A 16263-nucleotide genomic window follows, 5' to 3' on the forward strand; every position below is an offset into this window, starting at 1 on the left:
TAAATATAAACTACAGCCAAGCTCCCCTATGGGTCTTTCCCAAGCAGTTTGGAGCAAACACCAGAGGCCCTACCCTCTGTGATAACAGCTTTACAGCTTTTGGTTGACTTTCCACCTTCTTTGGACTGGCGAAACAGGCGTGGGGTTGAAACCCCCAACATATATACACTCTAATCTGCACTGTCTAAAGATCAATAGGAGTTTCATCCTCCTAAAGACAACTTCCGCATACCCTTCGCATTTTATTTGTTTTTCACGAACAATCGGTGAGCTCTTTAGTAATTTTGTCGCAGTTTCGTCCGTCATAAGGAAGCGGTCATCCGTGTACTGTAAAGTTGCAAAGCAGTTTGACCACAGCAAAGAAGCGTTCATGATCATTTGTCATACGTATTAACAACTACGGTAATTAAAGGACTCCCCCAAAACATTACCTAAAAACGTTCCGAACCTTAATCCAGGCGTCTTTGGTACCGGGTTTTTTCTTAACTACGTACTGTCGATCCGACCTAGTATGCCGAGTCTCTCCTGAGGTCATTTCACTATCACTAATTCCCATTCCTGGAAAAGGATTGATGTCCAAATAAGATATGTCGTGATCCTATCGAGTGATTTCAGAAGGGTGGCAACTGTTGTAAACGACCAGCAATTAATCCGGGATAGATTTTCATATTCAGTATTTCCTAGCTCCTCGATATCTAGTCGTATATAGAAAGAACTTCTCAAGAAGAATAATCGTATATCCCCTTCACCTAAATAACGTACAGTTCCCAGCTTTCGCTCAGGTTAACGCCCGTTATAAGCGAAGACGAACAGGACTGTTCGCCCTAAAAATATCAGTTTTCAGCTCTTTTCTACTTACTTTGTTACACAATGCGCTGCCGTTAGAACCCATTGTGTTCCAATCAATGCCGCTCCACACAAATATTGATTCAGCGAGTTGATCAACGCCACCTGCCAACACCATTCACCATTATCGCCATCTTCACCACCAACAACACGGGCACGCCTACGCGATACATTGTAATTCATAGCGTACACAGCCTCACCGGCCACAGAATGACGGTAGTCACTCAACGGCACAGCTGCCTCCAATATGGACTGATTTTCATGATATGAACGCAGCTGATTCACATCCGCTGGCCACTCATCGCTCGGTATCAAATCATTGTGAATTTGTATGGGAACAATTGCCGAACCCAAAATCAAACGTTCATTCGACTTATTCAATTGTTTTTGCGGCGCCGTCGAAACAGCCACTTGGCTTAGTTGGCGCGATGAACGTTGTACACCATACATGGAGCGTGCGTAGGAGACCCAAGAAAGTGCGGGAGATGAACGTCCGCTACGTAAAGTGCCTTTAACACCACAAACATATTTCGAATAGATGTGGGGTCGTGGTGTGGTTGTGGTAGTCGTTGTGGTTGTTGTTGTTGTGGTTGGTGGTAGTGGCGGTAGGGGTGGTGGTGGTACGTGGGCTTGCGTTTGTGGTATCAATCCTGTACCATAATGCGCGTAATCGTATGTGGGTTGTTGAGCTTGTGCTTGCAGTTGTTGTTGCAAGAGTGGTGGTGGTGGTGCATAATGATGATGTGCTGCTTGTGGTGATTGTGTAACCATATAATGAGAAGGTGGTGGATATTGTGGCTGTGGTGGATATGGTTGTGGTACACCACCGAGTAATGGCGGCGGTGGTGGTGGTGGTGGATAATTTGCGTAGAGCGTGTCATTGCGCGTTTGGAATTGTTGTTTCTCGATTATGCGACTCTTAGGTGCGCAGCAGATTTGGCCCGAACGTTTGCACTTGAAGAGATCGGTCATCTCGGCGTTTTCTGTGAATAAAAAGAAGAAATGTTAGGTTTTCTGATTGTTTTGAACAAAAGCTACAAACTTACTGAAGCAAGTGAAGCTGAGTAGCGGTACAATACACGAGCCGGGACATTCTTCGCGTGGATCTTGTAGTGGTGTACTGGGCACAACATAATTCGAGGCAGATGATGTTTGTGGTGATGGCGTGGCTGGGCGTCGGTTTTGTGGTGGCTTTGGCGGAGAGGCGCTAAAATTGAAAAAAAAAAGTATTTTGGCGTATTTATTATGACAACTTTTTATAAAATTCCTTCATTTATGAGGTGGAATCCTACTATGCGTTTTGGTGCTTCAGGGATCCTTGGCAGTTTATGCTGTTTCGTGACAGCTAACGCCAATTGGGAGCACCCAGGGAGACCAATTCATCGTCTACCTATGCCTGCCATCTCCATGGAAGTTTACCACTTTCTCTTTACTCTAAATACGGAGTACTTTCTGAGTCAGAGCATCTCTTGTTATTCGCTTAACGGCAGCGAGCCTTTGGACTTTTTTGATTGCACTATGTTCATATCTGCGTAAAGCTAGCAGATCTTTTAATTAAATCTTTTTCGATACACACCGTTCGCATCACGGATATTGCCAATCTTCTGGAGAAATTAGTTTTGTTTCGACAAGAGAGGGCTTAAAGTTTCAATAGCATACCTAGTCCAAAGGAAGATTTGTTATCGCATAAAAGGGGGCCACTTTGTCGCAAGCATCATTGTGTTTCGAATGGCCCAGAGACGTTCTTCCCAATCTTTAGGAAGTTGATAATGCTGCTCAACGTCAATTGGCAAAGCCCCATCAGTGAGAGAGGAACTCATGCAAGCCACTTTTTAAAACGCTGTAAAGGTTGGTGAATGTCGATTAACGCTTGTCTTCTCCAGGACTTGGCGTATAATTGATAGCGAGTTTACCAGGTCTGTAACCGCACTGGTAAGGTTTGAGCGGAGCTCACTAAAGTCCTATTTGGAAGCGTGGGCCCACAACACTATGTTTTGCTTTTATATTCAATCAGCTGATCGAATAGTGCCTCGTTTTTCGTCGCCTTCATATTTTTTAGTCGGAATATTGAATTCCTTCGTCATGGATTGGGGACTAGAACTTTAGCTGCCACATACGACAGGCGTACCTTAAAGCGAGTATTTATTATAAGCCTCCAACTCAATAGATTTATTGGGACTTGTTGGCTTTACATTTTGATATCCCTGCAGAAGGTGCAAAAAACCGCTAAAACGTGTCGTAAAATAAAGGAAAGATTTTGTTTTTGGCTCTAAGCCTCTCGTTAAAAAATCTTATAAATGATACTTTAACCGTGATTATTTTTGCACTCCCTCTCTCACAACAAATATCTATGACTTACCTATTATCACAGCAAACCGAACCCTTGGCACATGTCGTTGGTGTAGTGATCAACACTGACGGTCGCTCGCAAAATGCTGCCATTATATTGAGCAAACAGAAACCCGGACAGCGTTGTACTGGTGATGGTGTTTGCGGAGCTTGTTGCTGTTGTGGTGCATTTCCGTTGCCGCTTAGCGTATTCTCTGCAAAAGATAAGATTTGCGAGAAAAAATCATTGCCACCACCTCCACCTCCACCTATACTCTGCGAAGGTGGTGATGTCTGCTGTGGCGCTGCTGGTTTTGCTGCCGGTCTTTGTTGTGGTTTAGAAATCTTTGTCGGTGCTTTTGTAGGTGTTACTTTGGTTGCAGCTAATGCTGGTGTGGGTTCAGAGGCCACACCTGTTACACAACAACTACCCTCGCCAGGACAAAAGGCTTCCGAATCGATATCATCACAGAAGATAGCAAAAATACCATTCATACATTCGCCTTCGCATTCCTTCAATGTTTGTCCATTCGGATCATCAGCTTTGTCGTTGGCATCGTTGTTAGTCGAATCGTTGTTGTTGGTATCTCCTTCTGCCTCGGTGTCATCATCTTCTATTTCAGGTTCTTCTTCAGCAGGCTCTTCAGTTGTTGTAGTTGTTGTGGTTGTAGATGGGATTTTCTTGTGCTTGACAGGTTTGTTGGCACTAATATTGCTATTGATCTTTGTACGTGCAGGTTCTGTTGTGGTGCTAGCCGTCGTGGATGTCGTTGTAGTCGAAGATGCAGTTGGCTGTTGAATATAAAGGAATATTCAAGTTGTTTAGAAATGAGTAAAGTCGAGGTCGACTTTCTTTTTACGTTCATAGACCTGGCGGAGACCCAACGGGACTGACACCTAGCGAAGACACTATTTTATATGAGTGGGAGATTAAGTGGCCAAAAGATACATTGAGTGCTTCAAATTGCCTCGAGTGAACTGAGTCTACCCGAAATGTCTACAGAAGGCAGGGGAGTTGATTCCAAATTTAACGGATATTATAAGAACGAACGTACAGAGGAAATTGATTGAGACCCATTATTCTAACCTTTTTCGCTCTGAAAACAATGGAGAAAATTAAAAGCAATGAGATTAAGTCAAATATATTTTACTCATATGCCTTCGCAGATCGCATGTTTCTGATTTTTAACACCTGTCCACGAAAACTCAGAGAGCTTTCGACTATGGTGAGGTAGTACTAAGCACATTTTTTGATACAGAGGGAGAGTTTGACAGTATAGCACACAGCGGTATAACTCGCGCTCTCTTGAGACAATGCAGCAACCCATGAAAATGTCTGCCGAAGAACTTCTCCGCACAAGAATAGCAGAAACAACAATATGGGGTGATAAAGTACAATTGATAAGACCACATGAGAATGTACACAGTTGTCATGTCACATAGTGTCATTGTTTTTATTGCAAGTGGAAAGTTCGACAGCACTCTCTGCGATATTCTCCATCAACTTCGATAATACTCCCCCACATCGTTGGAGAGTATCTTTATCGCTACAAGGAGGCCGAGAATATTGTCCAAAAGCCACTCAATTTACTGAAGGAAGGGGACTAAGCATTAACTCTAGCAATGCGGCCATCACTCCATTCACCACAGAGGAGATACCGCACGGGAGTGAGAACAAACCCTCTGTCGCTGTCCTTACATTAACCTGCCGATCTTGGGCTCGCAAAAAAATGAGATGACATGGCAAGAGGTAGAATAAACGGTGGTAGAACTGAAATTACTACCAATACGAACTATATTACGGTAGGTGTTGACTTCCAGGTATACTACATAAGGCATTCTTCGAGGGAGGTACAAGAGAAGCGCTTGGCTATATGTAGATGCATTATACTGTACACGAACGCATCTGCGGGTTACAAACTCGTATTGACTTTGTTACACTCCACTTCATCGAAGAGTTTGTGCGCTTTAGCTTAAGCTAAAACGTTCACCCTCTTGTTTCAGTAGACATATGTTGTGAGGGGTTGCTACGATCAGCCAAAGCTCTCTCCGAGCTCCTTGACTCTCTGCTAACTTCGCTTCCCACGACCGGATCTCCTCTTGTAGCGATGTCTTCTTCTTCTTTTTATAGCAGCGCTAAAGACACTCCCCGAAGGTTTTAGGTAGTGTTATCGGGAGTGATTTGGTATGACCATGTCATACTTTCTAGGTCTGTGGATATTCGTTACATTTTACAACAGGAATGCCTACTGCGAGAATATTCTAATCCCCTTTTTCTGTGGTAAGACCGCTATGCTTCTGGAAAGGAGTATTTATCCACAAAGCGTGGTGATTTAGTTATAACACTGTGAAGATAACGCTCCCATAACAAATGGCCCTTAAATTTTATGTTGTACTTACTTTAGTCGCTGCCTGCTTCGTAGTACTAACGGTCTTATTTTTATGATGTATTTTACTCAGGTTTGTCATATGTTCTGCAAGAGAGATTCCAAAAAACATAAAGTAAAAAACCCGTGCAGGATCACATCCCAAGTGCCCTCATACTCACTTGCTGGTACATAAATGTCCTTTGGCAACTTCGCATTCGCGTAATCATTCAAAGAAACGCAACATTTCGTACCGCTTGTACAGAGTCCGCTTGTCGTTAAATAGGCCTCGCAATATTCGGCAATACGATCGGCTACACAAACGCCAGTGCAATTTTGCGCTGTTTAATGGGGAGAGAAGATTTTATGAGAAGGCCGTCTTTTTGATATATTTTCTTAATTTGTTTTTACCTTTTGTACTCTCCGCGCCGCTATCATCCTTTTCTTCGCCTTTTGTGGGTGCCACTGTGGTTGTGGTGGTAGTAGTGTGTTTCTTACTTGCTGTGGTCTTTCTAGTTGCCCTTGTTGTTGTGGTTGTCGTCGTAGGACGCTTTGAAGTTATCTTCGGTTTCGCTGTGGTTGAAGTTGTTGTGAGCTTTGTAGTTGTCGTTGTTGGACGTTTTGTTGTGCTTGCTGTAGTTGTAGTCGTTGTGGTAGTTGTGCTGGTACTAATAGATGTGGTGTTTTTTCCTATTGAATCGGGGTTTTTAGGTTATTTGCATTTGATAATAAGTCTATAGATTTTTTCTTATGTAGGAGACGATCTAGAGGCCCCTACGGTTTAATTGTCTGCCTGTGATACAATTACAGGGCTAATTATATCAGAGGCTTGGTATTTAATTTGCGATCGATGTCTTTATTAAGGAAAGGGCGTCCACCTTAAGGATCTGGAAAGTCTTAGAAGCGGGCATAGAGGGCAAGTATGTCCTATGACAGTCTTTGATCCAAATTATGGGACACCCTTTCCTACAAGAACAGATTGGAAAGCGAGAGAGATATGGCGCCTCAGTTTTCAAATTATTTAACTTTCCATAATGGGTAAATTGAGGCTGAGTATTGACCGCGGCAGGTTCAACTATGGATTGACCCCCTCAAGGACACGTATGCTTCTGTGAAGGCAAACGACATATGTTCCGGAAACAAATATGGAGCACTGCCTGAAGTAAAGGGAAGTTTCCTGCTTCTGCAAAATCGGAAGTCGACTTTTCTTTGGTAGACAGTCTGGGAGGAGCCTGCTTCTTACGACTTACCACTGACGGAAAAAGTAGGCTATCATTCAACTAGAAGAAAAAAAATAGCGAAATCTATTTGTTCACAAAAACATATAGTTCGACGAAGATCATACCTACGGATGCCAAATCAGTTGGAGACAAGTGTAAAGCCGCAAACTTAGGCTCTGCCCAACCTGCAATGCCAAATTCTCCTGCCACAGTATCGTTGTCTCAGGACACATATACTCCCTGGAGAACGAGTGTACCGGTAAGGATAGTCCTTGATATGATATGTCCTTGACAACCCAACTGCTATGGTGCCGAGAAAAACAGTCTTCTGCCCAATGAAATCCTTCTGTGTATCTCATTCTGAATCAAATCTTTTTATCAAAGGACTACAACTTCGGGCCAATTACTGTTGAACTATCAATGGCCTACAGTTCATTGCCATGGTGTGGAGGATGGGTGTGGTGCCGGCAGGTATGAGGTAATGAAATCGCTACTGTCCACAAATGAACAATTTCCTTAGATGGACTCTCCTTGCCGTACACAGCGAAGAATTATCCACTCAGTTACGCTATCTGTAGTATTTTAAATACAGACCTGAGTTCAGGGGATGTGGTTCTAAATAATGTTGCAGAGTACAGTTTACTCAGTCCTATCGTGAGGTCAAATATTCCACAGTTTTTCTCAAACTGGTAACCTGCTGCCCAAGATTAATCATTTCCAATTTCCCAAATATATAACCAGCACATGTCGAAGCTCTCTGCATAAGCAGCTGTCGTAGGACTATCAAAAACCACAACCCCCCTCTACAAAGCAATATGATCTAACAGCTGACAGACATCAAAAGATTTTAGGTTTGAATTTTCGTTCATGAGGTCAGATTCATTTTATGCAAAATGCTCCAGAGAAAAGATGAAAAAAAAATTAAGACAAAGGACGTTAACATTTTCAGAATATGAAAACATTTCCCAAGTGAACAATTTTGCATAGAATCGCCCACATTTTACCTTGCGCACTTTCAATACAGCATTTCATACTAGGCGATGGGCATGGTATATTATCTAGAACTTCATAGCAAATTAGAGTTGCCAGCGTGTGCACACAAACACCGGGACAATCCTTCGAATCGGCTGTGCTTGTTATTGTGTCCAAGAGTCCTATAAAATAAAATAAAGATAATTCAAGGTAAATCTTCATAACCTTTATTGAATATAAGATGCACACTTACCCGATAAAAAACTTCCCGCTAAAGAATCATCCTGTCTCTTATCCTGTCCATATATAATCAAAGGTGCACTGAGCATCAAGCAGCCGACAAATATGGCGTTTAGATTTAAAGTCATCTTGAGTTTCATGTGTGGATTTTCGAGAGCTTTTTTTTTTTAAACTGCTACCGATGAGCTGATAAATGCCTGTCAGGCGGACATTAGATGAATCTGGAAGGAAAAAATCAAGAAGTGAATTTTAGGTTCTTCTAAACTTATAATTGTAAGCCGCGGGCGCTGATGGATTGCCTACGGAGCTATTCAAATACGGCGATAAGGAGTTGGTAAGGCGCATGCATCAGCTTTTTTTGGAAAAAAATGCTCGGACGAGTGAATGCCCGACGACTGGAGTGTAAGTGTTCTTTGCTGGAACAAGAAGGGGGATCCTGCAAAACTGCGCCAACTATCGCAAAACTTATATGCCTGTGCAAAATGACGTTGAGCAACACCAGCAGCTCAGTCAGAATCGGGATGGACCTCTCCGATCCGTCAGAAAGTAAACGAGGTTTCAAACAGGGTGAACCCCTTTAATGTGATTTTTTTAATTCGATGCTGGAGAAAATTATACTAGCTGCAGAACTTGACCGCTCTGAAACAATATTCTACAAAACCGTACTATTCTATTGCTTTCTCCAAACTGGAAAGGATAGTGAATGAGGATGATGAATGAGGACAAAACAAAGTGCTTGCTGTCATCGAGCAAAGAGTTAGCACATTTGCGTCTGCCCACCAACCAATACCAAGAGGCTAAATTTCAGTTTTCCCTGCCACTTTGCAATCTGTTCGTGTTTCCCGCGATGGAAACCAACATGTGAAAATTAGCCAACCGCAGGCTGTTAATGATCTTGTATGATTTGAAAAGGGCAAGACTAAACTGACCTGATATCTGACACAGGCTACAACAAAACAATTCTTGACTTCTAGATATGACTTAATGAAAGGAGGGCTATAATCTACGCTGATGTACCATAAATAATAATTGAATAAGCACTGGGCTTGATTCAAGGAATCGTCAGGTAAGGCAATCTAATATTCTTTCTTTCGCTTGCAATGTCTTACAAGCTGAGGTATAGCCATTGAAAGAACACATGGGTTGATCCGTGAACAACAAAACTATCTTGTTTGTAGTTATTGCCTTAAATGCAATTGAAACTTATTTGATAACATCGGAAATTGTAGGGAAGTATCGATTCGCGCTGAGTTCTATAGAATGTCTTCCTTGTAGGCTAGATTGCCAGGAAAGATCCCGAAATAGACATAAACGAGGCGGACAATTTTGTACGACCAGAATGTAATGCTAGATTAACGAACTTGCTATGTACCAACTGTGGTGATTACGAAGTTTCACGGTTCCTTAGTCAAGTTTGGATAGAAATAGTAGAAAGGGCCTGGCTCATTAAGCTAGTTTGGTCTGCTTCTTGATTTTCAATAATTTTACGTACATATTGTGACGAATATTAGCATCACTAACCTGATACTAGTATTACTAAGCTGATACTAAGCAGCCACTCGTATGTACTTAAACAAATCAATCATCATTTACACACATGTGTACATACAAGGTGTTTAAGCGAATTAAACTATGAGTTTTTTTCTTTCGCTTGTTTCATAAGCGCTGAAATTCTCATCTGGCTTATGAAATATTCTAAAGACATAGTTTTAGTTTTTAATTTAAAATACGGAGGTTCGTCGAGTAGAAGATGGGGTGCCAATACCTCAGAGCCCAGTGCTCGCCTCCACATCACATTTTTAAAGGGGTCTTCAAATAAAGATGAGGTGGCTCATTAGAGCGAAACCTCAGAGTTCCCTATGCTCGCCCCAAATTAAATAAAATTAAAAATACCAAACTTAATAAATTGAATACATTAAAATAAAGATATTATAAATAAATAAAGGTGTACCGATGCTTTGCATCGTCCCGTGTTTTAAATACACCATAAACTAAATGAGAATAAAATACAGTCTATTAAAATAATAATTTATAAAATTATAAATTAAAAAAAAATGCTTGGTTGCAGTGGGCTTTGAACCCGCAACCCCAAGCGTTTTTGTCGGGTACGTCAGCCACTGTGTCACGACTCATACGTCTACAAGCACATCAAATTACGCCGTTATAACTCACATTAAACTGCTCGCCCTTAACTGCCCCACGCTTAGCTACAAGGCAACGAAGAGATACTCGGAAACACATGTAATCATCAGCCGAAGTAGTACTCACGCATACACTCGCATATGTCTATAAGAGAGAAATAAACTACAAATAGGTATACATGTAGGTATATAGCTAATAACCAAGCAAGGGATACAATTATTCTGGAATACAGTTTCGCGAAATGACTAGACCTTAGGAGAAATGGATGAACGAGGAAACTGATAGTATATAAGCAGCGCAGGCTAAGGAATCAGTACTTTCAAAGTAGTCTAATAAAGACCATTTTTCATTATTGAATATTGAAGTTATTTATTCAACAGTTTACCGATTCGAACGTTAGCAGAAGGTTTGGAATAAACGGAATTTCCCAAAATTCGTTACAATATGTTTACTATCGTCTACGTAATTTAGAACAAGCCATTTATAGACAAATGAATGAAAATAACAAAACGTGACGTACTAACAAAAGCAAATAAAAGAGACTTCAAGTAATAATTAACACATGTCTATGCGAACTTTCTTTTTATGACTATTTTTAGTAAGACTTCCCATAATAGACACCGGTCAAACCACTTTTGGAGCATAGTACGATTTTTTTTAAAGTAAATATTTCACATTCTTTTGATTTTTGGAGTTCTTAAGTGTCCTCATGCGTTAAACCCCTTTTTCGTAACTCGACTTAGCCATATAATCAGTATAAGTAGTCGTGCATAGTGATAGAGCTTTCAGAAAAAATATCGATACCGGTACTCATATAAAAAACTCGGATCAAAGTATCGATGCTAGCAGGCCCGACGAGAGGGGAGGGGGAATGAGGGGATTCCCCCTGGGCCCGGGGTTTCTGAGGCGGCCCGCGATTTAGAGGTACTAAGACATTTTTTTAAATTCAGGAGAGTCTTTAGCTGTTCCATGTGCAATTTTTAAGTCGAATTTCGTTTTTATATTAGGGTGAAGTGTGAAAAAATAATTTGAAGAGTCCTTTTCCTTAAAATTTAAGAACAAATATTTCATTTGGCAGCCATCTCAAAACCATTCAGGTTCCGCATCCGATTCGACTATTGATAATGGTTTTTTGCCTGGGCCTTCGGACAGTGAGGAGACAATAAAAACATCAAACAAAAATGTATGCTTACAGGAATCCGAAATCGTAAACTTTCGTGGTGGCACTGATGAAGGTTCATCTTCAAAAAGTCTTCCAATAATACCACCAACTCTGTATCAAAGTCCATATTATTTAAAAGACTTCGACATCGGTACCGTGAATAATGAGTTTTTTCGATCTGAATATGTCAACGAAATAATTCGTCGAGGTCACCAAAAGTGTCCTGTTATTTTCCCACGTGCCAGAGCAATACTTTTTATTGCCTACCATGTCGTCTGTTAAGCACCAATACTTTAAATCTATACGATAAACTGCCAGCACACGAAAATACTCAAGATCACATTAAATGTTATATTCATTGGCGAACTTTACAAAATCTAATTCAAAATGAGGCTACAATTGATACACTCATCAATGAACGGCTAATCACTGAAACTCAAAAGTGGAAAGAAATTTTATATAGAATTTCGAACCCTATTTTATTTTTTGGTTAAAGAGGCCTAGCTTTCAGAGGCGAAAGTATATATCTTGGTGAACGAAACAATGCACATTTTTTGGGCATCTAAGATCGCATAAGCCAATATGATCCGATACTTGGAGATCATTTGGAGAAAGTTAGGATTTCACAACAGCAGCACAAACGTTTACAAGTTCATTATCTTTCCCCAAACATTTAGAACGAGTTTATAGAAATTTGTGCAAAACACGTGAAGGAAACTAAATTAGATCAACGCAAGAAAGCCAAGAATTTTGCTAATATCGTTGATGCTACGCCCGATCCTGGTCACGTTGAACAGACTACGTTCATTTTGCGCTACCTCCATTTCAGTTCGAAAGGAACAAATTTTACAATTCAAGAACGGGTTTTGGCTTTCGGGGATTGTAACCAAAAAACTGGTCAGGAAATCGCTGATTTTATTTGCCATACTCTAGGTAAACATGAAGTCCCATTAAAAGATTGTCGTGCACAAGGGTACGATAACGGCGCCAATATGAAAGGACTCGATTGCTGATTACTCGCCTTGTGCAACCCACAGTCTGAATGTATGTGGTGTTGATACTGCAGAATGTTGTACGGCTGCAATTACTTTCTTCGGAGTTGCACAAAAATGTTTTACTATTTTCAGCAGCAGTCCACAACGATGGGACATCCTCAAAAAAAAGTACCGAGCTCTCTTCTCAGTCTTTCAGACACTAGGTGGTCGGCTAGAATTGAGGCAATTACACCATTCGGAAACCATGTTCCAGGATTAACACAAGCACTAAACGCATTATTTAAGCTAAATTTGACTGCACGAGCATACGGAGATATTACCGGCATTATCAAGTACATCAACAAGTTCGAATGTATCTTGCTATCCTCAATTTTGTTCAAAATAGTGACTACCATTAATGAAAGAATCGTCGTACTTCAAGCTAGAGACGCCACCATAGATGTTGAGGTCCGACATCTAGATGCCCCATAAATTCAGAAAACAAAAATTCGGAAACACATTTTTTCAGAAAACATTAGTCAGAACCCTTTTTTCAGAAAACCAAAATTCAGAAGTCAAAAATCCGGAAACAAAAATTCAGACATCAATATTCAGAAGTCAAAATTAAGAAGCCAAAATTCAGAAAGTAATCAGACAGCAAAAAAAAACTTTATTATGTTTTTTTTCTGATTACTTTCTGAATTTTGACTTCTGAAATTATTTTTTAGCCTGGAACGTCGAAACAAGGCGTCATATCCAATCGATTTATGGAAATTGAGTGAAGTCCGTACAAATAATGCTATCTAAAGGTGGCACAACTTCATTCGAAGTGCGTTTGGGACAAAACCTAACATATTTAATTTCATAAATTAAATAAAAAACGAACATGCAATAGCAGAAACAAAACTGCAGCAACCTTCAGCTGGAGGCTGAATCGCAAGATAAAATATAAAGACTTGGTTTTTTTAATTTTGTAAATTCATTTGAAAAAGATAAACGCAAAAAAATTTAATTAATTACATGCTTTCTATTGCACACGATATAAAATTTTAGTTTTTACTACTTTTTTTATATGTACATAATTCCTTCCAAATAAATAAACGTTTCTGAATTTTGAGAAAAATTTAATGTTTTTTCTGTCTTCTGATTACTTTCTGAATTTTGACTTCTGAAATTTGACTTCGGAAATTTGACTTTTGTGTTTTGACTTCTGAATTTTGTCTTTCTGAAAATGGGTTCTGAATTTTTGTTTTCTGATTTTATGGGAGGCACCGCGACATCTAGATGCGTTATAAGCTGATTTGAACTTGATCAGGAACCAATGGGAGACAATTTTAAACGAATGCAAAACAGTTGCTATTCAATTGAACATCTCGACATTCGTAAAAGAAAACCCAAAAGAAGATTTGAAGATAATGGAAATGAGATGATTACGGATGATCCAGAGTCTGATTTTAAAAACAATACATTCTTGGTGATCATTGGTTTGGTAATCACTGGCATTACTGAACGATTTGGATCTATGAGAAATTTGAACGAGACGTTTTCCTTTTTGTGGCAATTTGAAGAAATGGATGAAACCATGATACAAAAAAGAAGGTAGTTCCACTCAAAATTTTTTGACGTATTTGGGGATTTTCGAAGTTTCATAATGTTTGTTGTTTTGCCAGAAGCGTTACCATACCGTTACTGTTTAGGGCGAATTGTGGGTTTTCTAGATGGAAATTGCCTTTAGGATGAAAACGAAATGACCATCTGAGACAATAATAATATGCTTTAGCACGATTTATGTGCATATATATCGATTGAGAATACAGTAAAACATGCAATTTTATTGAAAAATAGTGGCTAATGACTCATACGTTGGTTAATGACTCATATCTATATGGTAGCTTGACCCCTAGACAGAAAAAAAATACACGAAAAATCCTGTTCTTCTAGCATGGTCCTATTATCGTGCCCCTACAGTGGATTTTTCTCAATGCATGTTGAGAACAAGTGTTCCCTCAAAGTTTGCACATCTATGGGAATGCTAAAAGGGCACAGAATGTGTAGAGGCGTGGCTGCCCCAAGGTACAACGCGCAAAAAACACTCTCATAACTAGTGGCTAACCTGCAGAGCTACAGGGTAATGATCTCCCTAAAAAATGGTTTAGAAATTCCGTCCTAAAGCGCAGCGCTTGAATTATGAAATAAATAAAAAAATAAAAAATATGGACTTGTAGCCAATTTGTCAAGAAATTACGGTGTCGGTTTATAAGGACCTCCTTTGAGCAAGCAATTGGCAGACGTGTATGTTTTGCCAAATTGTTCTGAGCAAACGTACGCACAATTAAGAAGGCTATATTTCCTTGCTTTGCAAACTTCGATCCAAGTTGTTTCCACCAAAACAATTTTCGGGAGCTCAAAAAACTTATTAAAAACGTTTTCTAGGCTGATATTTCGTATTGAAATATTTCGAAGGCATGGGACTCATTTTTTTTTTTTTTCTTTATTATTTAAAATAACTATGAAAGTAATTTAGTCGTATTCGTTAATATGAAATCCATCAAAATTAGAAAAATTCGCAACATTTTTCAATCTGGTAGCTTGTTTTTGGTGAAATTGTCATTGTCACCGCAAAAGTCAAGTGGCTAACGTCACACTAAATGGAACTACCTCCAGTTTTTGTATCATGGATGAAACTACGGTTCGGGCGAGCGCAGCAAAATTTGTCGAGAAATACAAGTCGGACGTTTCTCGAAGCAAAATTTGATAAAGGTCTGTCACCATTGGAATTGCTAAATGCCATCTACATATGTTCAAAATCTGTATAAAATTTTCCCCAATATTTGTGTTGCTTTACGTATCTTTTGCACTATACCTGTTACTGTAGCTAGTGCAGAATATTCTTTCAGTGTCCTTGCAAGAATCAAAAACTTTCATATATCGTGTTCATCTCAAGAGCGAGTTTCAGGACTTCCCACGCTTTGTATTGAATCCGTTTTGGCAAGACAGTTAAATTTTGAAATTATTATAAAAAAATTTCCAGCGAAAAAAACAAATAAAGCCACTCTTTTATATCCGAACCTTCAATATTGAATAAGTAAAATTTATAATCATCATTAAATTTATCAGAAATATATTTAAATGTTATCAAATAACTAGAAAAGATTATTTGAAACAATATGTGGTTGTTAAAAGAGAATTTTATTTCTACGTTACAATAAAACAGTATAAATAGTAAATATTCTGTGTTAATTATCTTTTCAGCTCTTAGTCCAAAAATCATTTAGTTGAAGTGGCAAACATTTTTTTTTTGATGTAATCCATCAATAATGATTCATGAATGAGACGTCATTAATTCAAATTAATCAAAATACATTTGATTAGTGTTTTTTTTATAGGGGGCCCGTTAATTGTTTAGTCCCGGGCCCGGATTTTCTCTCTACGGCCCTGGATGCTAGCACTCATACTCATTAAAAGGTATCGAGTATACTCGATCCAAGTGAGTACTTCGGAATTTTTACCAAAACTGTAGAAACTTTTTTTTAACCCCCCGATAGATTGTAGCGTTTGGCCAGACGAGAAGCGAACATATTTTTAAGCCTATAAAACCTCATAGATCGAATTCATTTCAAATTTTATCAATAACAAGTAAGGAAGGTTAAATTCGGGTGTAACCGAACATTACATACTCAGTTGAGAGCTATGGTGACAACATAAGGGAAAATAACCATGTAGGAAAATGAACCGAGGGAAACCCTGGAATGTGTTTGTATGACATTTGTATCAAATGAAAGGCATTAAAGAGTATTTTATGAGGGAGTGGGCCATAGTTCTATAGGTCGACGCCATTTAGGGATATAGCCATAAAGGTGGACCAGGGGCGACTCTAGAATGTGTTTGTACCATATGGGTATCAAATTAAAAGTATTAATGAGGGCTTTAAAAGGGAGTGGTGATTGTTGTATAGGTGGTCGCCTTTTCGAGATATCGCCATAAAGGTGGACCAGGAGTGACTCTAGAATGCG

General features: G+C 39.5%; 1 protein-coding gene across 1 annotated transcript in view; it reads right to left on the minus strand.

Annotated features, from left to right (window-relative positions):
• mas (masquerade) overlaps window positions 1-16263 on the minus strand; it is a 32980-nt gene that overhangs the window by 2134 nt on the left and 14583 nt on the right. The window contains exons 2-9 of the mRNA XM_067757568.1: window positions 7986-8193; window positions 7765-7914; window positions 5952-6230; window positions 5723-5881; window positions 5575-5648; window positions 3206-3966; window positions 1893-2053; window positions 860-1829 (exon numbers count right to left, since the gene is read on the minus strand). Coding sequence (XP_067613669.1) covers window positions 860-1829; window positions 1893-2053; window positions 3206-3966; window positions 5575-5648; window positions 5723-5881; window positions 5952-6230; window positions 7765-7914; window positions 7986-8112 — 2681 coding nt within the window. The 5' untranslated portion in view covers window positions 8113-8193. The remainder of the gene's footprint in view (window positions 1-859; window positions 1830-1892; window positions 2054-3205; window positions 3967-5574; window positions 5649-5722; window positions 5882-5951; window positions 6231-7764; window positions 7915-7985; window positions 8194-16263) is intronic.

The sequence above is a fragment of the Eurosta solidaginis genome, chromosome 5 (genome assembly GCF_040869045.1).
Source record: "Eurosta solidaginis isolate ZX-2024a chromosome 5, ASM4086904v1, whole genome shotgun sequence".
Classification (NCBI taxonomy): Eukaryota; Metazoa; Arthropoda; class Insecta; order Diptera; family Tephritidae; genus Eurosta; species Eurosta solidaginis.